The 18,427-nt window shown below is 34.4% G+C and overlaps 1 protein-coding gene across 2 annotated transcripts in view; it reads right to left on the bottom strand.

The window, feature by feature from the left end:
- Window positions 1–6,544: 6,544 nt before the first annotated feature.
- Window positions 6,545–18,427, bottom strand: part of vib (phosphatidylinositol transfer protein vib) — a 34,688-nt gene continuing 22,805 nt past the window's right edge. The window contains exons 5-9 of one of the 2 annotated variants that reach the window (XM_073078278.1): window positions 16,439–16,516; window positions 12,866–13,096; window positions 12,363–12,421; window positions 11,129–11,263; window positions 6,545–9,822 (exon numbers count right to left, since the gene is read on the bottom strand). In XM_073078278.1, the coding sequence (XP_072934379.1) occupies window positions 9,813–9,822; window positions 11,129–11,263; window positions 12,363–12,421; window positions 12,866–13,096; window positions 16,439–16,516 (513 nt within the window). In that variant the 3' untranslated portion in view covers window positions 6,545–9,812. Of the gene's footprint in view, window positions 9,823–10,285; window positions 11,264–12,362; window positions 12,422–12,865; window positions 13,097–16,438; window positions 16,517–18,427 lie in introns of those variants that run through there. The other variant, XM_073078279.1, reaches the window with a different exon arrangement.

Here is an 18,427-nt window from a genome sequence, read left to right as displayed (position 1 = left end):
TGGGGCTCTTCAGAAAAGGTGCAAAAAGAGCTCTCATACAAAGCCGGCGATGCATTGGCGACTCCTCTGGTGTTGCAAATGTCCATAGGCGGCGTTGACTACTTTCCATCAGGCAGCACGTCTGCCTATTCGTTAGGTTAAACTATAAAAAAAATACATTTATAAATTCCTTCCATTTATTTACACATGAACCGCTTTTCATTGAATTTATTTAATTTGAATACAAAATCTTACAAGTAGTAGATTCGTAACAGCATGAGCAATAAATGGGTAAAATGAGTGAATTATATCAAAGGTAATATTGTTAATGGGTATTTATTATTATAAGTTAAATTAGAACATGATCATTATATACAATTTCAGGATGCTCGTTAAAAGTAATTAAAAATATAACTCGTATATTTTTGACAAATAACGGATAAAAAGGTTTAATGGTTTGATTTTCCTGTTTATGTTCCTCCATTAGTTGAAATTTGACGATAATATTAAATTTCCGTTTTTTATTAAACTTAAACTTGACAATTACTAAATAGCAAAATGTTATAACTGTTTTGCCATAGCCTATTTACATTTTAAATGGGACTGGATTGGACTGGACCTGGCCTTTGAAATGTGGTCTGAAGAAGCTAGACGCTTGTGTAGGACAGTGGCGTATCTATAACATATGAGGCCCGTGGCAAATTCATTGCACGGAGCCCTAAGAAATTTTCGCTAACGAATATGTACTTTAGTGATTGTTTGATCCTGGCGATCTTTTTTTCATGTACATGCCTAAAAACATTACTAAGGAATTTATTTTTCGCTGATCTCTACACATTTTTTGTCACTTTTGAGTTAGGAGCCTCTCGTGTCGGGGGTCCCGTCAGGCCGCGGCCCGTGGCATTTCCAGTCTTGCCATCATACGCCACTAGTGTAGATAACACGTTTTATACCAGAAATCTGGTTGGATGTAGCTATGAACTTGGCGCACAAATCAAATTGTGCCATTGTTATTGATAAGCCTGGTTGATATATTTAAGGTGTGATCAAATTAAAAGGTCTGTTGTCATCATACATTCATAGTAAAGATACTTCGCCGCCTTGAAATTGAATGAAGCCACAAACGGCTTAATTTAGTAAGTTCTTTTTTTGAATTCTTGACAAATAAAAACATTTTTAGAGAAAAATTACGAATAAATAACTAATACTGCGTAATTTACGTAATAAATAAATAATTGTTTCAAATAATTTAGGGACATTTTAGCACGGAGATGTGGCAAAACTTTTTTACGCAACTATTTCAATTCTCAAAACTGGGTACATTTTCTTGTTAGGAGTGAGTAAACTTTACTAATCTATGGTTGTCATATTCTATCCGAATTAATTGTTTTGGATTGATAAAATTTGGAGTCCATGTAAGACGACCAACGTTACTAAGTAAGAGTTCGATTAGACTAAACATTTTAACGTTTTTGACATCACACTTAAGAATTGTAACTCAAGCCGTTGGAAAACACTACCTTTAATTATTATTATGAGTTACATTGCGTCTAGAATTTAGAAATTCCGATATCTGTTGCTAAGATAACATTTGCACAGCGCTTTTCATGGAAGACTTCAGAGCTATGCTGGAAATTTTGGAATGTTTGTGTGTAGGGTAAAATATCATATGCCTATAACTGTTAACTTTCAATCATGTTACTGTTATTTACATTATTTTTTACTTCCTGGTGTATTTTATGTAAGTAATGGGAATTTAAAACCATTTTTTATGTCATTGTGTAAAAAAGACAAAAAAAGATTCCTTTTTGTTTTACAAATCTGAAAATTAGGGAAATTAAAATGGGTGCTATGATTTTTTTATTACTTTATTATCAGTTGTCACTTCAGTTTGTTAATAATTATGTTATTATCAAATGTAACTATGTCTCATTATGTTGTGTACTATGTCAATTTTATAATCGAATTGATCTCATTATCATGGCTAAATATTTTTTTCTAAGGATTTTATATTAAAATGCATTGTAGAAAAATGCAAAAAATACTACAAAACATGGCTCCAAAACTGCCTTTGCATTGAAAAAATGCAAGTAATTTTGTTTTTGTGTATAATATTTTTTTGAAACTTCTAATAATCCCTTTATGTATTTGAAAGCTTTTGTACATTGAAAATATAATGAGAGTTGAATGAGGTGTGTTACCTATAGTTTGAATTCCTACGTACAAGTAAATACAAAATTAATAATAAAAAGATTTATATCAATATTCCTGTAAATTTAAAATTCCGAGAGATTTTAAAATTGAGAAATTGCCTACTTCTCCAAAGTGTAACTTTGATAGATTTTATATGTGTACATAATGTAAGAGGTCTTTATACAAGAAATGTAAATAGGTACTAAGCACGCTTATTCTGTAATAGTCATAATTGTTATATAAACTGCAGAAAATCGTTTTGTGCTACAACTGTTCTTGTGTATTAAATTCGAAAATATTTTTCGCGGCTAGTGATTGATCGATGATGCATGGTTCCCAAGATGCAGTGGACACAAATGTCTCGTACAAATGTTCCTTACTGCCCGAACCGAATCGGCCTTCGATGTCGTAAAGGTTCCGATTAATGTGCGCAGTGCCATATAACATCGTTACATTTGTCGAAAATGTATAGTATTTATTTAGTATTTGTTTGAAGCGCATTTAGATTCAAAGAGTGTTGGACAGTCTGCAGTGGCGCTAATTAGGTGCCTCATAAAATGTAATATCGATGTATGACGAAAAATGTCACACGAGCGAAAAAATTATCATGATTTCTTTTTGTTTATGTAATCACAGATGATACGCTCTTTAGAATGCCTGTATGCTAATTAAATTGAATAGTAACAGAAATTATCTGACTCTAAATAACCATAATATTGCGTGTGAATGTTTTGTTGTATTTAATTTGATTATTGTTTATTGAATTAATTACTATTTAACATATTTAATGAGTCAATTTGTGTAAATTTGGGTTTTAATGTGTAAGGGGGCGTTCAAGTATTACGTAACGCAATTTTTCTTGTAAAACGTTACGATGCGTTACAGGGGCGGGAGGGGGTCTTTCTTAATACACGTTACGTAACATTTTTTAATAAAAAAATAGAGAATTAAAACTCCTAAATTGGCAACCCTTTTCACTTACGTTTTACGGGGAATCCCTTGAATGAGTGGGTTCAGCCGAACTAAGTCCAGAGTATTCTGAGTTAGACTAAGTATAGTACAGTATAGTAGTATATAGGGTGAATTTTTCAAACGGGCCTTCAGGGCCAAATCCGAAACTATAAGGATTAGCGACAAATGCTGAAAGGAGTTACGAGGCCGATTTTGATAAAAACTAAAACTGCATCATTACTTTTTTAAAATAACTTTTTCCCTAGCCGGGAATCGAACGAGTTCATTTTGAAAAAAAAATGCACCCTCTATATTATTCCACTATCTGATAGTGTTGCTTATAAGGATCAAAATCTGGGAAGTAATGATAAATGACAAACTAAAGGAAAAGCCTAAATTTTAAGAAAATACATATTTTTTCATATTAATTTGGCAGTTAAGTTCCCGCCATTCATCAATCTAAACATTTCGCGTATTAACAATTTTTTTGGCTCAATGTTTCAAATCATTCGAAATGGACGTTTTGTTCTCCAATAATTTATATTTTTATGTCTGACTTACTTAAGGTTATTTTTAGGACCATTATAATAGATTTAACTTGCTATGGGCGGAGTTCGTTTAATACAGGTGTAAAGTTGACAATTTGCGAGAATGACTTTTTCGAGTCAAATCAGAGTGATTAGAGAGATAACAAAGAGTTATACAAAATCATATTTAACGTTGAAACGAAGTTGTTTTACTATTTAATCAGATATCTATTTTATTAAAAGATAAATCCTAACAACGGCGGTAACTTATTTGCCAAACTATTACTTTCTCATACTAAGCCGTATATCATGGTCATAACATCGAATAATTAGTTGATTAACCAACAAATTCTTTAATGGTATGACTTATGTATGTTTCTAAAAAAATATACATAAATCATTTGTTATGTATAATCCTTAAGAATTAGTATGCCAATGTATGGAAAAATATGTATTTTCTTCAAAATTTTTCTTTTCCTTTAATTTGTCACATAACATTACTTCCCAGAATTTGCTCCTTATAAGCGACACTATCAGATATTGGAATAATATAGAGGGTGTAATTTTTTTCAAAATGAACTCGTTCGATTCCCGGCTAAGGAAAAATATATTTTAAGAAACGAATGATGCAGTTTTAGTTTTTATCAAAATCGGCCTCGTAACTCCTTTCAAGCATTTTTCGCTAATCCTTATAGTTTCGGATTTGGCCCTGAAGGCTCGTTTGAAAAATTCACCCTGTATATGCTTTGACTATATTTAAACTAACTTAAAATACTCAGGAGACCTAGTTCGGCTGAAGACGCCCAAGGATAAAAACTATAACATAACTTTTTAGCGAGTTTAGGGTAAAAATTGACACTTGAGTGTTACGTAACGTTTAGAGAGAAGGGGGGGGGGGTATAGAAAAACGTTACGGTGCGTTACAAGGGGGGGAGGGGGGGTCAAAAATCCTCAAAAATTGCGTTACGTAATACTTGAACGGCCCCTAAATTGTTATACAACATTGTTTACAGTATTATATTGTATGTATATTATGTGGTTCTAAAATACAAACAATTCGAGTCGGTTAAAGTATTTTATTTCAGTTGGCCTTGAAAATATCCATAATACATTTTACAACAAATGTTATTACTTTACTTACATTGCAATGCGAGAACTCTTCAAAACTTTAATTAGCTAAACATTTAAAATTGACAATTTGTCCTCTATACTTAAGTTATTGAAACTAATACCATGTGCTACTGACAGATGGAATATACCTAGAAACATTTAAATACAAACAATATTTACCAAATATGTTTTATTGCAAACAAACGGATTTTAGTATTATATAATCAGTGTGCACAATATTACTAAACTACTCCACATACTACGTTGGGGCCATCGATTGTATTTGAACTGAACGTCAGTAGTATTGCTTATTGAACAATACGGGCGATCGTATTCCTTCCATTCGATTCGATTCTACGATACGATTACTTTATCGAAAACTACGCAATTTCCAGTAAATTTTGACCAAACGAACTAGGGATTGGGCAAATATTATATTGAGGCTAGGGTCTTATCCAACGCTTTTTCTATCATGTTGGAAAACTTATTATCGTGCTTGGCCCAATACCAAAAAAGAAAGATGAAGCCTCGGGAACATGGCACTGAAGCGCAACTTGCACATATGCATCTCCGAGCATCTGATAGACGTGAATGGTGCGAAGATGAAGCTGTTATAACGTTAAAATAAATTTGCTAATGTCAATATATGATGGTATTATTTCTAAGAGTTCATATCGAACCATAACAACGAATCATCTAAGATTATTCTGTGTAATTTGGGTACACTACGTACGCAAACCAATTAAGTGTGCCCCAATACTTGTTTGAGAGCGCTGTCTATCTTTTTTGGTCTAGGAGGCTCGCAGTAGTATATTTAAAGTTGGAAGTTGTTACTCCAGTGCTAAAATTACTTTTCGCTCGTTTCGTCTAAATATACTGATAGGTATTTAATCAAAAGTCTGCCAACTTAGTATCTTTATTTGGCATAACCGTAAGATTACAGGAACAAATCTTGTCTTGTCAAAGTAACCTTTTAATCTTAGATAGCCCCATAAGTAAATTTAATACTTATTAAATGGTCTTAACACGCCAGCCGCCGCCATAATCGCAGATCATTTATGGGCTCGAACACAAAACTGCGATGCGACGCGATGCGAATTCGCAACGCAGAAAATTGCGATGCGAATTGCTGCGATGCGATATCGTGCGGCATAGCGTCTCCCAGGGTGACCATTCTTTCGATAACCGTCAACCGTACGGAACGTATATTGAAAATTAGGTCGTGACATGGATCGTAAAAACAAGTGTGCACTTTTGTTATTGCTTAAGAGATTCAGGAAAGAGTAACAAAGAAAATTTTTGGGTTCATCCATTTATCACATATCATTTATTTTATATTTAGTTTCCCAAAGAACAGGGCGTTCCTCAATCAGTAATATAAAAAAGTCAGCGACGTACTTTGTCATTTTTTTACATACGTCTTCCCACCCAACAAATATAGGTCTGTACGTTTTTCCCACACGCTGTCTCAGGACGAACTAAAAATGGCGTCAACAAGTGTGACGAAACATCGCAGGAATGTGCGATGCGAATTAATTCGCAAGTTCTTGCGATGCGTCGAGGGAGCTCGCAGATTTTTGCGATGCGACGTCGCATCGCAGTTTTGTGTACGAACCCTATTACGGATCTGGCAAGCGTAGCAGTTTCGTGACGGCTAACGCATACATACTACTCACTTTTAACAGATAGCAAATTTACGTCAATCCGACGATTTGTAAATATGCACTATACACATATCTATTCTAAAGACTCGAATTCTAAAAGTTTTCGAAAAATAAAAAGAATTTTTAAGGTGTACTTAATTTTATTTGGTAACTGCAACAGATAAGCTATAACAATCGGAAGCAAAAGAAGCTTTAAACAATGGCGTCCAATATAAATAATAAATTATTATAAAAAGGAAAAGTAATAAAATTAAATTGATTTCAATGTTTTTTCGATGATGCGTGACCAGACTTATTGGTTGTGTGTATGTATGAATATGAATAACTGTAATTTAATTGGTTAATATTGTATGTTAAACACAAAAATTAAGTACTGTTACTCCACATGAATCTTTAGAAAAATAAAAAACAAAACTAATAAACCAATAAGCTCTATGCGATGCTAAAAGCGAGTTGTCAATAATTTACTAATTTCTACTAATAAAAGAATACTCTCAATTATATATATATTAAGCTGTATTTGATGTAAAACTTATTACAACTTAGGTTATAAAAATATTTAAAAATAAAGTGCAATAGATTAAAAAGATCCTTGGTTCAGAGCTCTCGTTAAGAAATAAGACGTTTTAGTTTATGTCTATTACACTTCAATGGGTCATTTATACAAATAACAAACAATCATTTCATATCTATATTGCATTATGTCCGAGAGTTCTGAGCTAAGTTAAAAAATACACGGCCACTGAAGTCATCTATTGATTTACATGCACAATGTCTAACGCACAAAATATAAACAAAATACAACAATTTAATCATAAGGTGAGAAGCGAGTAATTAAAAGAAACAAATTTACATTTACATAGTACAGGTTGAACAAAAATGCAATTTCAAGATCATAAAACAACTTACTATTCTTTCAATTAACTACAAATCTCTTTATTCACAAGAATTCGTTCATTTTATACAATCTGTATGAAAAATAATATTTTACTAACAAAAAAAAAAAAAAGGAACATCAAAAATAAACCCTTACTACATTACACAGGTTACGAAATTCCACCAAGTACCAATACATTGTACTGTGATCATGTAAAATATATCATGGACCTGAATCTGTATGCAAACACGTGCATATCATGTACGCAGTAAAGTAGACAGAGAGCTAACAACAATACATATTATAAGAAAATCAATCAATTGACAATTCAAACTAAGTTCACAAACGTCTCTATCGGTAAATAGAATCTGGAATGTCACACAAATATTAAAATACTGATTTGTTAAACGACAAACTTAAATAAAAAAATATACATGCATAAGTTTCAACGAGATGTTGCAAATTGAACCATATCCCCTAGTTAAGTATAAATGTAACTGACCCCCATGATTCACCCCACATCCATACCCAGTAATGGTAAGTTAGTGTACCAAATTCACCTTGCAACATCCCTACAATAAATTAATTTACCGAGCTACCTATACCTCGGGTTACCGATTTTAATGTATTTATTGCACCAACGAATTTCCACTTAACAATATTCGTGCCTGGACTAATTAAACTGACTATTTCGCGAAGTTACTTGCAATATGTTTATATAGTAAATCTATTATAATAATTATAATACACAACAGCCAAAACATGCCTGCCCTAGACAGGTGGATTACTTAAAGTAAGAACATTGTATTATTAACAGCGCATGTCCAAAATTACGGAGCTAATAACGCCGATGTAATTCCAGCAAATTATTTATTTATTATCTTCCCAAATCTATTATTTTGAATTATACATTATTTATTTAATATTTAGGTAACGACAACACTACCTGTAACCACTGGCTACGTCGCTTATTATTTATTCATTTATATAGTATTTATTATTATACCATATTTTAGTGAAACAATTTTTCTAACAGTAATATCTATGCCCTCGCTTCGACCGAGATCGCCTGCGGTATACACATCTAGGCCAATACATCTCTAGTAAAACATTCTAAGAGGATACAATATTACATAGCGAACGTGATTAAACGAATATAATTTATTATACACATCTATTTATATTTTCTGAATCAAATAATAAAATTTTGTTCTTGAAACATATTGATGACGATAATTGTCCGAAACTGATAATGGACGGTAAATTATTATATTCCTCTTTTTTAAGACCTTAATATTTTAAATAAGCTTTCAACAACTGTGTCGTTACTATAAATAATGAGCAAATGACTGCCAGCAGCCAAGTGGTGCAATCTCGATTCTGAAACTCAGGCATTGTGCGAGGGCGATGGAAATACGGCGAGCGCTGAATGAAGGAACGTGTACACTTTCATTCACTCCAACAGTTCACCTGGATGGTCTATTGACATCATGACATTATTTCAATCATTGTAAGATTACCATGCACATTGTACAGAAATGTACGCTATAACTTGAAAATATGTAATTTTAGTCAACAGTTTACTACGAAACAGTGAATCTGCCCTTTTCATTCACGTGTACGATGGTACGTTCCTCACATGGCCCCGAGAAGATCGATCACGATTCACAATATTTTACAAATTATTCTATTAACAATATTTGACAAAAAAAAAGCATTCGTGTCATAAATATACAGTATTTCTATAACATTATATCAAAAGAACATGCGACCCATGGAAATCAACCACCAATATCACTAAGTACTTAACTCTTTGGCTGACTTATTGTTTTTGAATTTCACCTATATGAAGCTAGCCAAAGAATTAAGTTACTATACGAGTGGCACCACACCAGAGCGATTGCAATTGAAACCTGCCAACTATTTCCATAGGAGTAGAGATCTGTTCAGAGTCTGCCTTGAAGCAGACATATGAGGAGTAAAGAAACAGCTTCCCATACCAATTGTACTATACCCGTTACTGTTACATACAACAGCAATAAGTAGAAATACAAAACAGTTATTACAACTTACAATTTATTGCTTTGTGGCAAAAAACGATTAAAAAAGGAGGCACAAAAATAAAGGAAATGAAACGGCACATTAATTAATTCATCTATAAACCGTTCTCCAATTTTAATATGAAAAGGTATACTGGGGAGTACCCATAAAAATAAATATGGCGAAGAGAATGACCTCCTTTTTTAACGTTCATTCAATTGTATTCATGCTCTTTAGTGTCAGAAGCGATTCTTTATCTGTACGTTGAACCAAGCGTAACTCCCATTTGTCTTATATTGTGAAAATATCTTTATCGTAAAACGGCTAACTCACGTGTATGTTTTGGCTAGACTAGCTTCAGATCTAGTTGTTCTTCCTGATTGGTTCCGCCGGTCGCAGTGGAGTCGATGTTGTTTTACGATAAAGATGTATATTCGCTGGGTGCGTTACATTAGCGCCGCCTAGCGTAATTTATCGGGACCTGTCAAATAGTTTCATCATGGAAATAACAACGAAAAGAAAATAAATCAAACCTTTAGATTAGTTACATTTAGAAATTGTTAGTACAAAATCATATCGACTGCATAGTTCTTGTTTTACTTCTGTTAGGTTAGTATTTTTAGTAATTTAAGTAAAATTATTTTTGAAAAATTTATAAACATAGGTTTAAATCACAAATACGTCGAACCGAAAATGAATACTCCAAAATTGTAAATCATGAGGCATAATTCCAAAAGTCAGTAATTTCTTTCAATTAACTTGGTTTCTATCCATCTAGTTTATATTATTGTTGTCAAAGGATGCGAATTCTTTGACGTGATGTGTGATTTTAAACTATGTTTAATTGTAGTCATAGAATAGATAAAACATGCATGCGAGAACATAAAACAAGATTACAAGTTTAGAATGCAGTGTACAATATTATAAACAAAGAACACAAACTAAATTATTAGAAGAAAACATAATGTAAAAAATAGTATATACCAAAAGATTACAGAAATAAACTATATCTGATAAGATGTCCCAATAAATTGTTATAATAATAATTTCATCGTTTATCGGCACTTTGTCTAAACTTCCAAAATCGCACCCAGTGAATAAAAATTTGACTTTGAGCTCTGAAAATAACTGTTTACGTAAAAAAAAAATGTGTCATATTATTATTATTATTATTTTTGTGTTAACCGGTGTATTAAATACCATATGTTGATTATTTCACATGCTCCATCAAAAATTTTTAAGATAGGACAGAAAGTTGGCATATATTTTGCATAGGCTGGTTATCTAAAATTGGCAACACATTAACATTTATGTAATGACTGTTTTGCGAGGATAGCCGCACAACTCAAAATTCATCATTCTTCACGTTAAAGATACCGTTTAATGCAAAACAGTTCCTATTTTAGTGTCTAAATATACTGTTGTTATACGTAACTGTAACTGTATTTTTCATTATTAACTTCATTCTCCCCTCCCTCCCTCCTCCATTTTCACACTACCTTTGGCGTTTTTTAAATTCCGTCTCCTTCATAAACGCTTCAATGCTAGGGAGGAGAGGGAGGGCCCCCACCCCATGTAAATTGAACATTTTCGTGTGTTCCGGCTATCGATACGTACATAAATCCCTACTTAAGCCACCCTCCCCCCTACTCTATCCCTTGTCCTCGTTCAAACTGAACATGTTTCGTGTGTCGCGGTTATGATACATAAACAAATAAACAAACAACATATCGTATCATATGTATATATAATATATAGTGTGATCGTGACCGTGCCGCCCGGCTTACTCGTTGTCGGCGCGCATGCCGCGCACCTCGCCCTCGCGCCGCAGCCGCTCCAGCTCCTCCTTCGTGCGGTCCTCGATCGCGCGGATGTCCGCCATCGTCATGCCGTACCAGTCGTCCATCGAGCAGAACACTTGTCTATGGGGGGATTCGTTCGCATCGTTTTTATTTACAGTACAGTTTACACTTAGTACGAGTTTTAACGCTTGTTCGAAAACGTTCAACGTTTACGAATACGCGCATACAGCTCCTCTGTGAACCTTCTCGAAAAGCAGTCAAAAAACTGAATTATAACGCTATCAAAATTAAATTATAAATGTGAAAATAAATGCATTGTATTTATATTTATAAAATTAAATGTTATTATAATTGATTATTCAGTTTGATTAAAATCATAATGTGAAATTTTTGTTCCGATACGTTCCACGGGGGCGCTGTATGAGCGAATTCGTAAACGTTGAACGTTTAAGAATAAACGTTAAAACTCATACTAGAGGTTTACGGTATCCTTAGATTTTTAACGTTTGCTCGAAAACGTTGTCGCTGTAGCGAATATTACAGTACAGTATTAAAATCCACCTGGTATGTGACCACTACCGGCTATGGACATCAGTCAACCCGTGATAAGAATCTTTCTCACCACGAACAAGAACCACAGATATACCGCTACACATGAGGACTTAGTTGGAATGACTCATATTTCAAGCCTGAAGCAGTTTTGCGTTTTGGTGAGTATGGATACCGGCTAATTTAAATATGAGGCGAGCATCTTTATCCTCAGAATCGGCAACATATATGTGATCGACTTCAGGTAAACCAATTTTATATACCCACTCATCTTCAGGTAGTGTGTCAAAATGTGACCACGGCAACCCTTAAACAATATCGCCACTTTTCTGACATTTAAGTTGACAAAAAAAGTCGGTTGTCTGTAAAGTCGGTTTACTGACGATAGTTGAACGTGACAACGTCATAAGAAAATACTGATGGAATGGTTGCATTTTTCAAAAGAAAATTTTAATTTTATTTGTTTGATAGATATTTTGTATGAATATAGAGAAGGAGGTAAATACGCGGAGGCCGATTGTGCCTCTTTGTTCCGCGCTCTCGCTTGCACTTCAAGCCTTAAATGGAACGCCTCAGAGCGAGGTAACGCCGCATGAGTCATGTTTTTTGGTGCGTCCAGCCGGCTCCATCGAATTATAAGACGTAAATTATAAGACGAAAAATTCGTTACCTGTGGAATATAGTAAACAATCGTCGCTCCGATTTCTGTATCACATTCTCCACTTTACTCTGAAAAAAAAAGAAAAATATTGTTGTATTTTAATTTTATATATTCATATCGGTTGCTACGTATACACATTTAATATCAAAATTGAGTTTTAAACAATATGTGGTATATGTTTCTGGGGTATCACTTTGCATTATATAAAACTCAGTCTTGTGTTCTTGTTAAGTATTATTTACTTATCTGTTATTCTTTTTAAGTAATCGTTACTTTAGACAAGTCTTAATAAATTAATACCACTGGTTTAACGATGTTCCTCTAATTAGGACTTGTAGGACTTCTAGTTCAAAGCAACTGGAATAATGGTTTGTTAGAGTGGTCTCACACAGTTATCTCAGTTAGGTCGGTCTTCACCGACTTGTACATGGTAGGGTCTATCTCCGGCAAAACTCGCTGAACGTTCAGATGTTCTCAAGTTTGGGACGTTGAACACAAGGTTAGTCACTCACCTGCAGCCCGAACCACTTGAACTCGGCGGTGACCAGCTTGTAGCACGTCATGACCGGCTTCACGTCGTTCTTCCAGTTGGGGCCGACGAGCGGGCCGCGGCCGGTCTTCGCCGACTTGTACTTGGTCGGGTCGGTCTCCGGCTTGTAGTCGGCGGGCTGGAGAGGATCGTTCGCGATGTCGATGTGGACGATATCGCGGATTTTTAGCTTCTCCGGCGGCAGCTCGTGCACCTGGAAACAAAAACATGTATAATTGTAATTAGATAGTGGAAGCTTTCTTGGTTAGCCGAGTCTAATCAAGTATTACGTGCAAAGGAACCCTATAATTAAGCCTCTGCTGTCTGTCCATATGTTTTTATCTCTTAAACCGTAATAGATAGACGTATATAAAAGTTGTTCATAACAAATTTCTTACAACTTAACGTAAGGTGGTTTCCTCACTTGTTACTACAGTGGCAATAGAAAAAACACAAATTATCTTATGTACGTGAGGCAAAAAATATTATCATCATATTCCTATTCCGTAGTACTAAGCTACTATACCCATAATAAAGAATATCAATCAACTGTCAATTTCATAAAAAAAACTAAATAGGAAATCATAAAAACGACATAAATCATAGACTGGATGCGTAATGCCATGATAATAATAACTGTAGGGAAAATCCTTGACCGAAGTGAGCCACGATGTTATGAAAGAAATGTAGGTCGGCCATTCACGAGACGACCCGTCTAGCTGTGCGCGACGACTCGTTATTTATAGACAAAGGACCTGTGGCAGAAAGCCTTATTTTTTAATCACAAACGTAGGAAAAAATGTACCATTATATTTTGTCTGTAAGCACGGATTTTTTTAATAACATAGAAGTAGCAGACGAGCATGCAGTCCAGCTGATGGTAAGTGGCTACTGCCGCCCATGTACAACTGTAATCAACCCCAAATAAGATTAAATTCCCACCTAAGGTCGCCCACAAAGGCGCCGTTAACCCTGAGGACTAAGCCAGAATGTGTCTCCCTTATCATACTCTTCAAACCAGAACACAGCAGCATTTAACACTGCTGGGATGTAGAAATATATGGGACGGCGATGCCATCGGAGTCGATCCACAGAGGGTTCTACGGTACTACCACCCTTATAATGAATGTAATGTAATGTCTTAACAAACGGATTCGGAACTAAAGGGCAGTAAAAAAATTCTGAAGGTGGTAGAACCCTTTGTGGTCCGACTCCGGCGGCACCACCGCCACACCTATTTCTGCCTAATAACAGCAGTGATAAGTGCTGCTGTGTTCCGTTTTGAAGGGTTTGGTAAGGGAGACATAATTTTTCGAGGCATTCCAGCTTAGTCCTCATGGGTAGCGGCGCATCTGTGGCCGACCTCAGGTAGGAATATCTAATCCTATGTGGGGTTGATCACAGATGTCCATGGACGGTAGTAGCCACTTACCATCAGGTGGACTTCATGCTCGTCTGCTACTCCTATATTATAAAAAAAGCAATTCACGGTATATGGAGCTCACTTAACAATCACATTCAAAAATTCACTTCGCAATTAGGGCCATTGATATTTTCAAACATTAATGAAAAACTAATTACCGCACGTATTTGGTTAGGGACAAATTAAAAAACGATTTGTACTGCCGTTAAATTTCAAACTACGTCCCAATTTGATAATGGGTTTAAATAATAATAGTCTTTATTATCAAGGCGATTTTATGGTTCTACGAGTACCACCTTCATCATGTTCCGTTCATTTGTCGTTGAAATTTTGTTGTGTAAGCTAGTTAGTAATTACTAATTATAAATTCTTGTATATCCTATAGCAACGTGACATTTAATGAATACTTATGAATTTTCTTGCCTTGTAATTGCATTTAATTGTTCTCAGACATCGGTGTATGGTCGCACGACATCTTTTTATGTAGATAAAATAAATTTCCTCGATAGTAATCACTCTTAAAATATGATAAATATATGGATGTTATATATGTTGTACTTTTAACATGGAGGGAACGCGGTAAAACCATATTCTACTGCGTTTCCTCGGGAGATTAGGCCATCCTAATCCTTTTCATTACGAGAGGAGACCCGTGCCCAGCAGTGGGGCAGTAATGGGTTGAGTACGGGGACGAATACGGCGGAGACTCCCTAGTTAGGTACACTTCGTTCTTCTTCTTTTACCTACTGCATAAAAAATCGAAGCTAGGAACTATAGAACTCAGATTTAGTACAACCTTTTCCCGGGAAGCATAAAGCAATGCAATTGTATCGTATTGTTTTAATGAGTATCATTGAATATAAAATATAAATACTACATTTTTATAGACGATTCTACATAACCATATTATCATATTCCTCTACATGAGGAGAGCCGAAGACCGGACTCAGTGGTGTACCTTGGGAGTGGCCTATGTCCAGCAGTGGACTAACGTGGGCTGAAGATGATTCCTCTACATACGGTACTATTTTATTTTTGTTAAAAACAGATCTCCAAATATTATCAATGATCACTTCATCTATCTAAAAGTATCTATTTAAAATCTTAGCAAGGCTTTGCTTTGTCTTGATGATGAATGCAAGCCTAATTGTCACTGAGATAATATTTATTATGTGACTTCTGTGAGAAAAAAAAACAAACTTATTTTAAATAAGAGCTTTAATTGCAATCTTTTAATTTTGATATACTTTTTGTTTCTTTTTTTCTATTCAGTCCGTATACTTATTGATCGATTACCATCATTACTTTCATCGGTCTATCAAAGCCAAGGGCAATGAGATGCAGACTGCACCCTACGGCCACTTGACCTCCGCTTCGGGGCCAATTGGTCTTGCCGACGGAGATGCCTACAGTCTCCGATCGATTTAGACACATGACCCGGTATAATCAAACCTGAGTAATATTATAAATGGTAATGTGAGTTTTTTTTTGTTTGTTCGTTTGATACACTTTCACGCTTTAATTAAACGATTATCATGAAATTTTGTACATATTGTCAGGGCGTTAGAAAAGGACATAGGGTAACTTTTATCCCGAAAAAGTACCGTTCCTGAGGGATAGATAAAAAAGTGTAAAATCAAGGAAAGCTGCGGGTAAAAGCTAGCTATAGCATCGAGCTAGCGTCTCTAGATTTAGACTGTAGAGATAATTATGGCCTCGAACTCGCGTGAAAGCAAAATTTGTAGAATAGCTTTTAGCATTGCAGTGCTATTCTCTGTAATCTCTAACGCCCATTTTCACCATCAATAACGCCATCAATCTATCCAATTATTACTTACCAAAGATCTTTACAATTTGTCGTATAAAAATTGTCAGATGTCGATGTATTAAATAATGTTCATAAATTGACATCTGCACTGCGATATCAATTCATTTTCAATAACCGATAAGACAAAAACACAAATTCTTTCCCACTAAATTAGTTCTTTTTTTTTAATAGCAACATGTTGATTTAAAATTTAATTGCAAGATTTGCTCCACATTCGTGTAAACTGAACAAGTTAAACTAAAGTTTACAAAAATTCGAGGTATACATATAATAGTAAACTACATAGTAATAACAAATACACTTACATTCTGTTGTTCACCAGTATCGGGTAAATGCAGGGATTCTATACAAATAACGAAATTGTCTTTCATGTAGCCCGGATTCTGAAAACATAAATACAGACAAATTAATATGAGTAAATGGTCGATTACATTATGATGAACTTTGGAACCCCCTTCATATATCTAGATGTAAGTAATTTTCTATATGAAATGTCTTACTTTTAATTAGAGTTACATAAAATAAAATCCTACTAAGTACTTAAAACATATGTAACACAATTACGAAGTAGTTAATTATTTTTATTAAGTAGTGATAGCCTAGTGATTGAGACTCGATCTAAAAAAGGGGGTCCGAGGATCATACCCTACACGCGCTCCATGTGATTTTCAAAGTTATGTACATATTACAAATTAATTATCACTTTCTTTAACGGCGAGGCCACACATCGTGAGTTCTTAATATATTATAGTTTAAAAACTAAAAATCACGCTAAACTAGCACAAGGAAAATCGATAACCCTGATTCCTGACGATCCTGATGAGGAGAACGGGCAACAAAATCGTGTATTGTCATCGGTTTTTGATAATTGTTCAAAATTAAATTAAAATATTAAAATTTTAAATTAATCGGACCGTTCAAAGATTCCGTTAAAATTGAGTTCAAAGATTCTGTTACGTACATAGATTACATACGTAGATAGATACAACCCAAGCTAATGAAAGCGTGGTAAAAAAAGTTCTCAAAGGTCTATGAAGTCTACCAACTCCCACATGGGCAACGGGGTGCCTTAACCCCTTCTCACATTGAAAGGAGACCCGTGTCTAGCAGTGGGGCAGTAAAAGGTTGACGACGATTTTTTTAACACTCATTTATTTCATGTCATCCTACCTTTTCATGTCTCATATGAGATAAGCATTTTTTAAATATATGCATGAGAATTAACTATACTAATCTATACTATACTTAAAATTTATCAGTGTACTGCGACCCTGAAAGGCTAATGTTTACCTTTCGTTGTGATAAACACTACTATCACTATATAGTCTGATTCATAATTAGGTGTCCAAAATGTAAACAAAGGTGTTGTCCTATCAAGAAATAAAATAAATTTCAAATGGTAGTTTCTTATTTTTGACAATATTAAATTAATACAAGAATAATAAAATAATAATGTAAATAAATTAAGATCAATTCAAATTTTCTAATATTTATATTACCTCAATTTCGTTCCATACAGTAATAATAATAAAAAACAAGGCTTATGGTAGAAAATTAAAATGTGATAATGGTAACACAAACGGAACCCAAGACATTTTTTGTGCCGTCATTTTTAAGTTTCGTAGCTGATGTTATTCATTTTCGTGATTGTAATCGAACTCAAATGTATTATCGTTTTCATAGCCCGTTCGTTAAATTGTGAATAATTGTAAAGTTTTCTTTTTTGTTGAGTTTGTTATAGTTTTTGTTTCTTGTTAATTTTGACAGTGACATTTGTTTGTTTACATTTTGGACACCTAATTATGAATCAGACTATAGAATTAATTAAGGTGCGCCCTAAAATACTTACCACTGATACTTGTACTAATACTTTTACTTAAAAGTTACTTAGTATATTTATTTTGAAAGGTATAGAATATTTTTAAAATAATAATCATATTGAAGTCGCCTTTAATTATCCAGGTGATCAAAGTGGAGTAGACCACAGCTAGTGAGCGGGTATAGTGGAAGAATGGAAAAAATATAGTGGGCATTGTTCTTAAATGTAAAACCGTGGAGTAAAAATGTATGCTTCTACATTTGTGCTCCGCGCAAATGAGCAAGCAATCCACTTGATGGTAAGTGGCTAATGCCGCCCATAGGCACCTGTAATCAATCCCAGATAAGATTAGATTCCTACCCAAGTTCAGCTAAATATGCGTTGCTACCCCTGAGGACTAAGTTAGAACGACTCGAATAAGTATGCTTCCTTACTACCTTTCAAACCTGAACACAGCAGCGCTTAACTCCGTTGC

This window comes from Epargyreus clarus, unplaced genomic scaffold (assembly GCF_041222505.1).
Source record: "Epargyreus clarus isolate Ecla_fem2 unplaced genomic scaffold, WU_Ecla_fem_2.2 ptg000012l, whole genome shotgun sequence".
Taxonomy (NCBI): domain Eukaryota; kingdom Metazoa; phylum Arthropoda; class Insecta; order Lepidoptera; family Hesperiidae; genus Epargyreus; species Epargyreus clarus.
The sequence above is the reverse complement of the archived record's forward strand: the minus strand, read 5'-3'. Positions and strand labels throughout refer to the sequence as shown.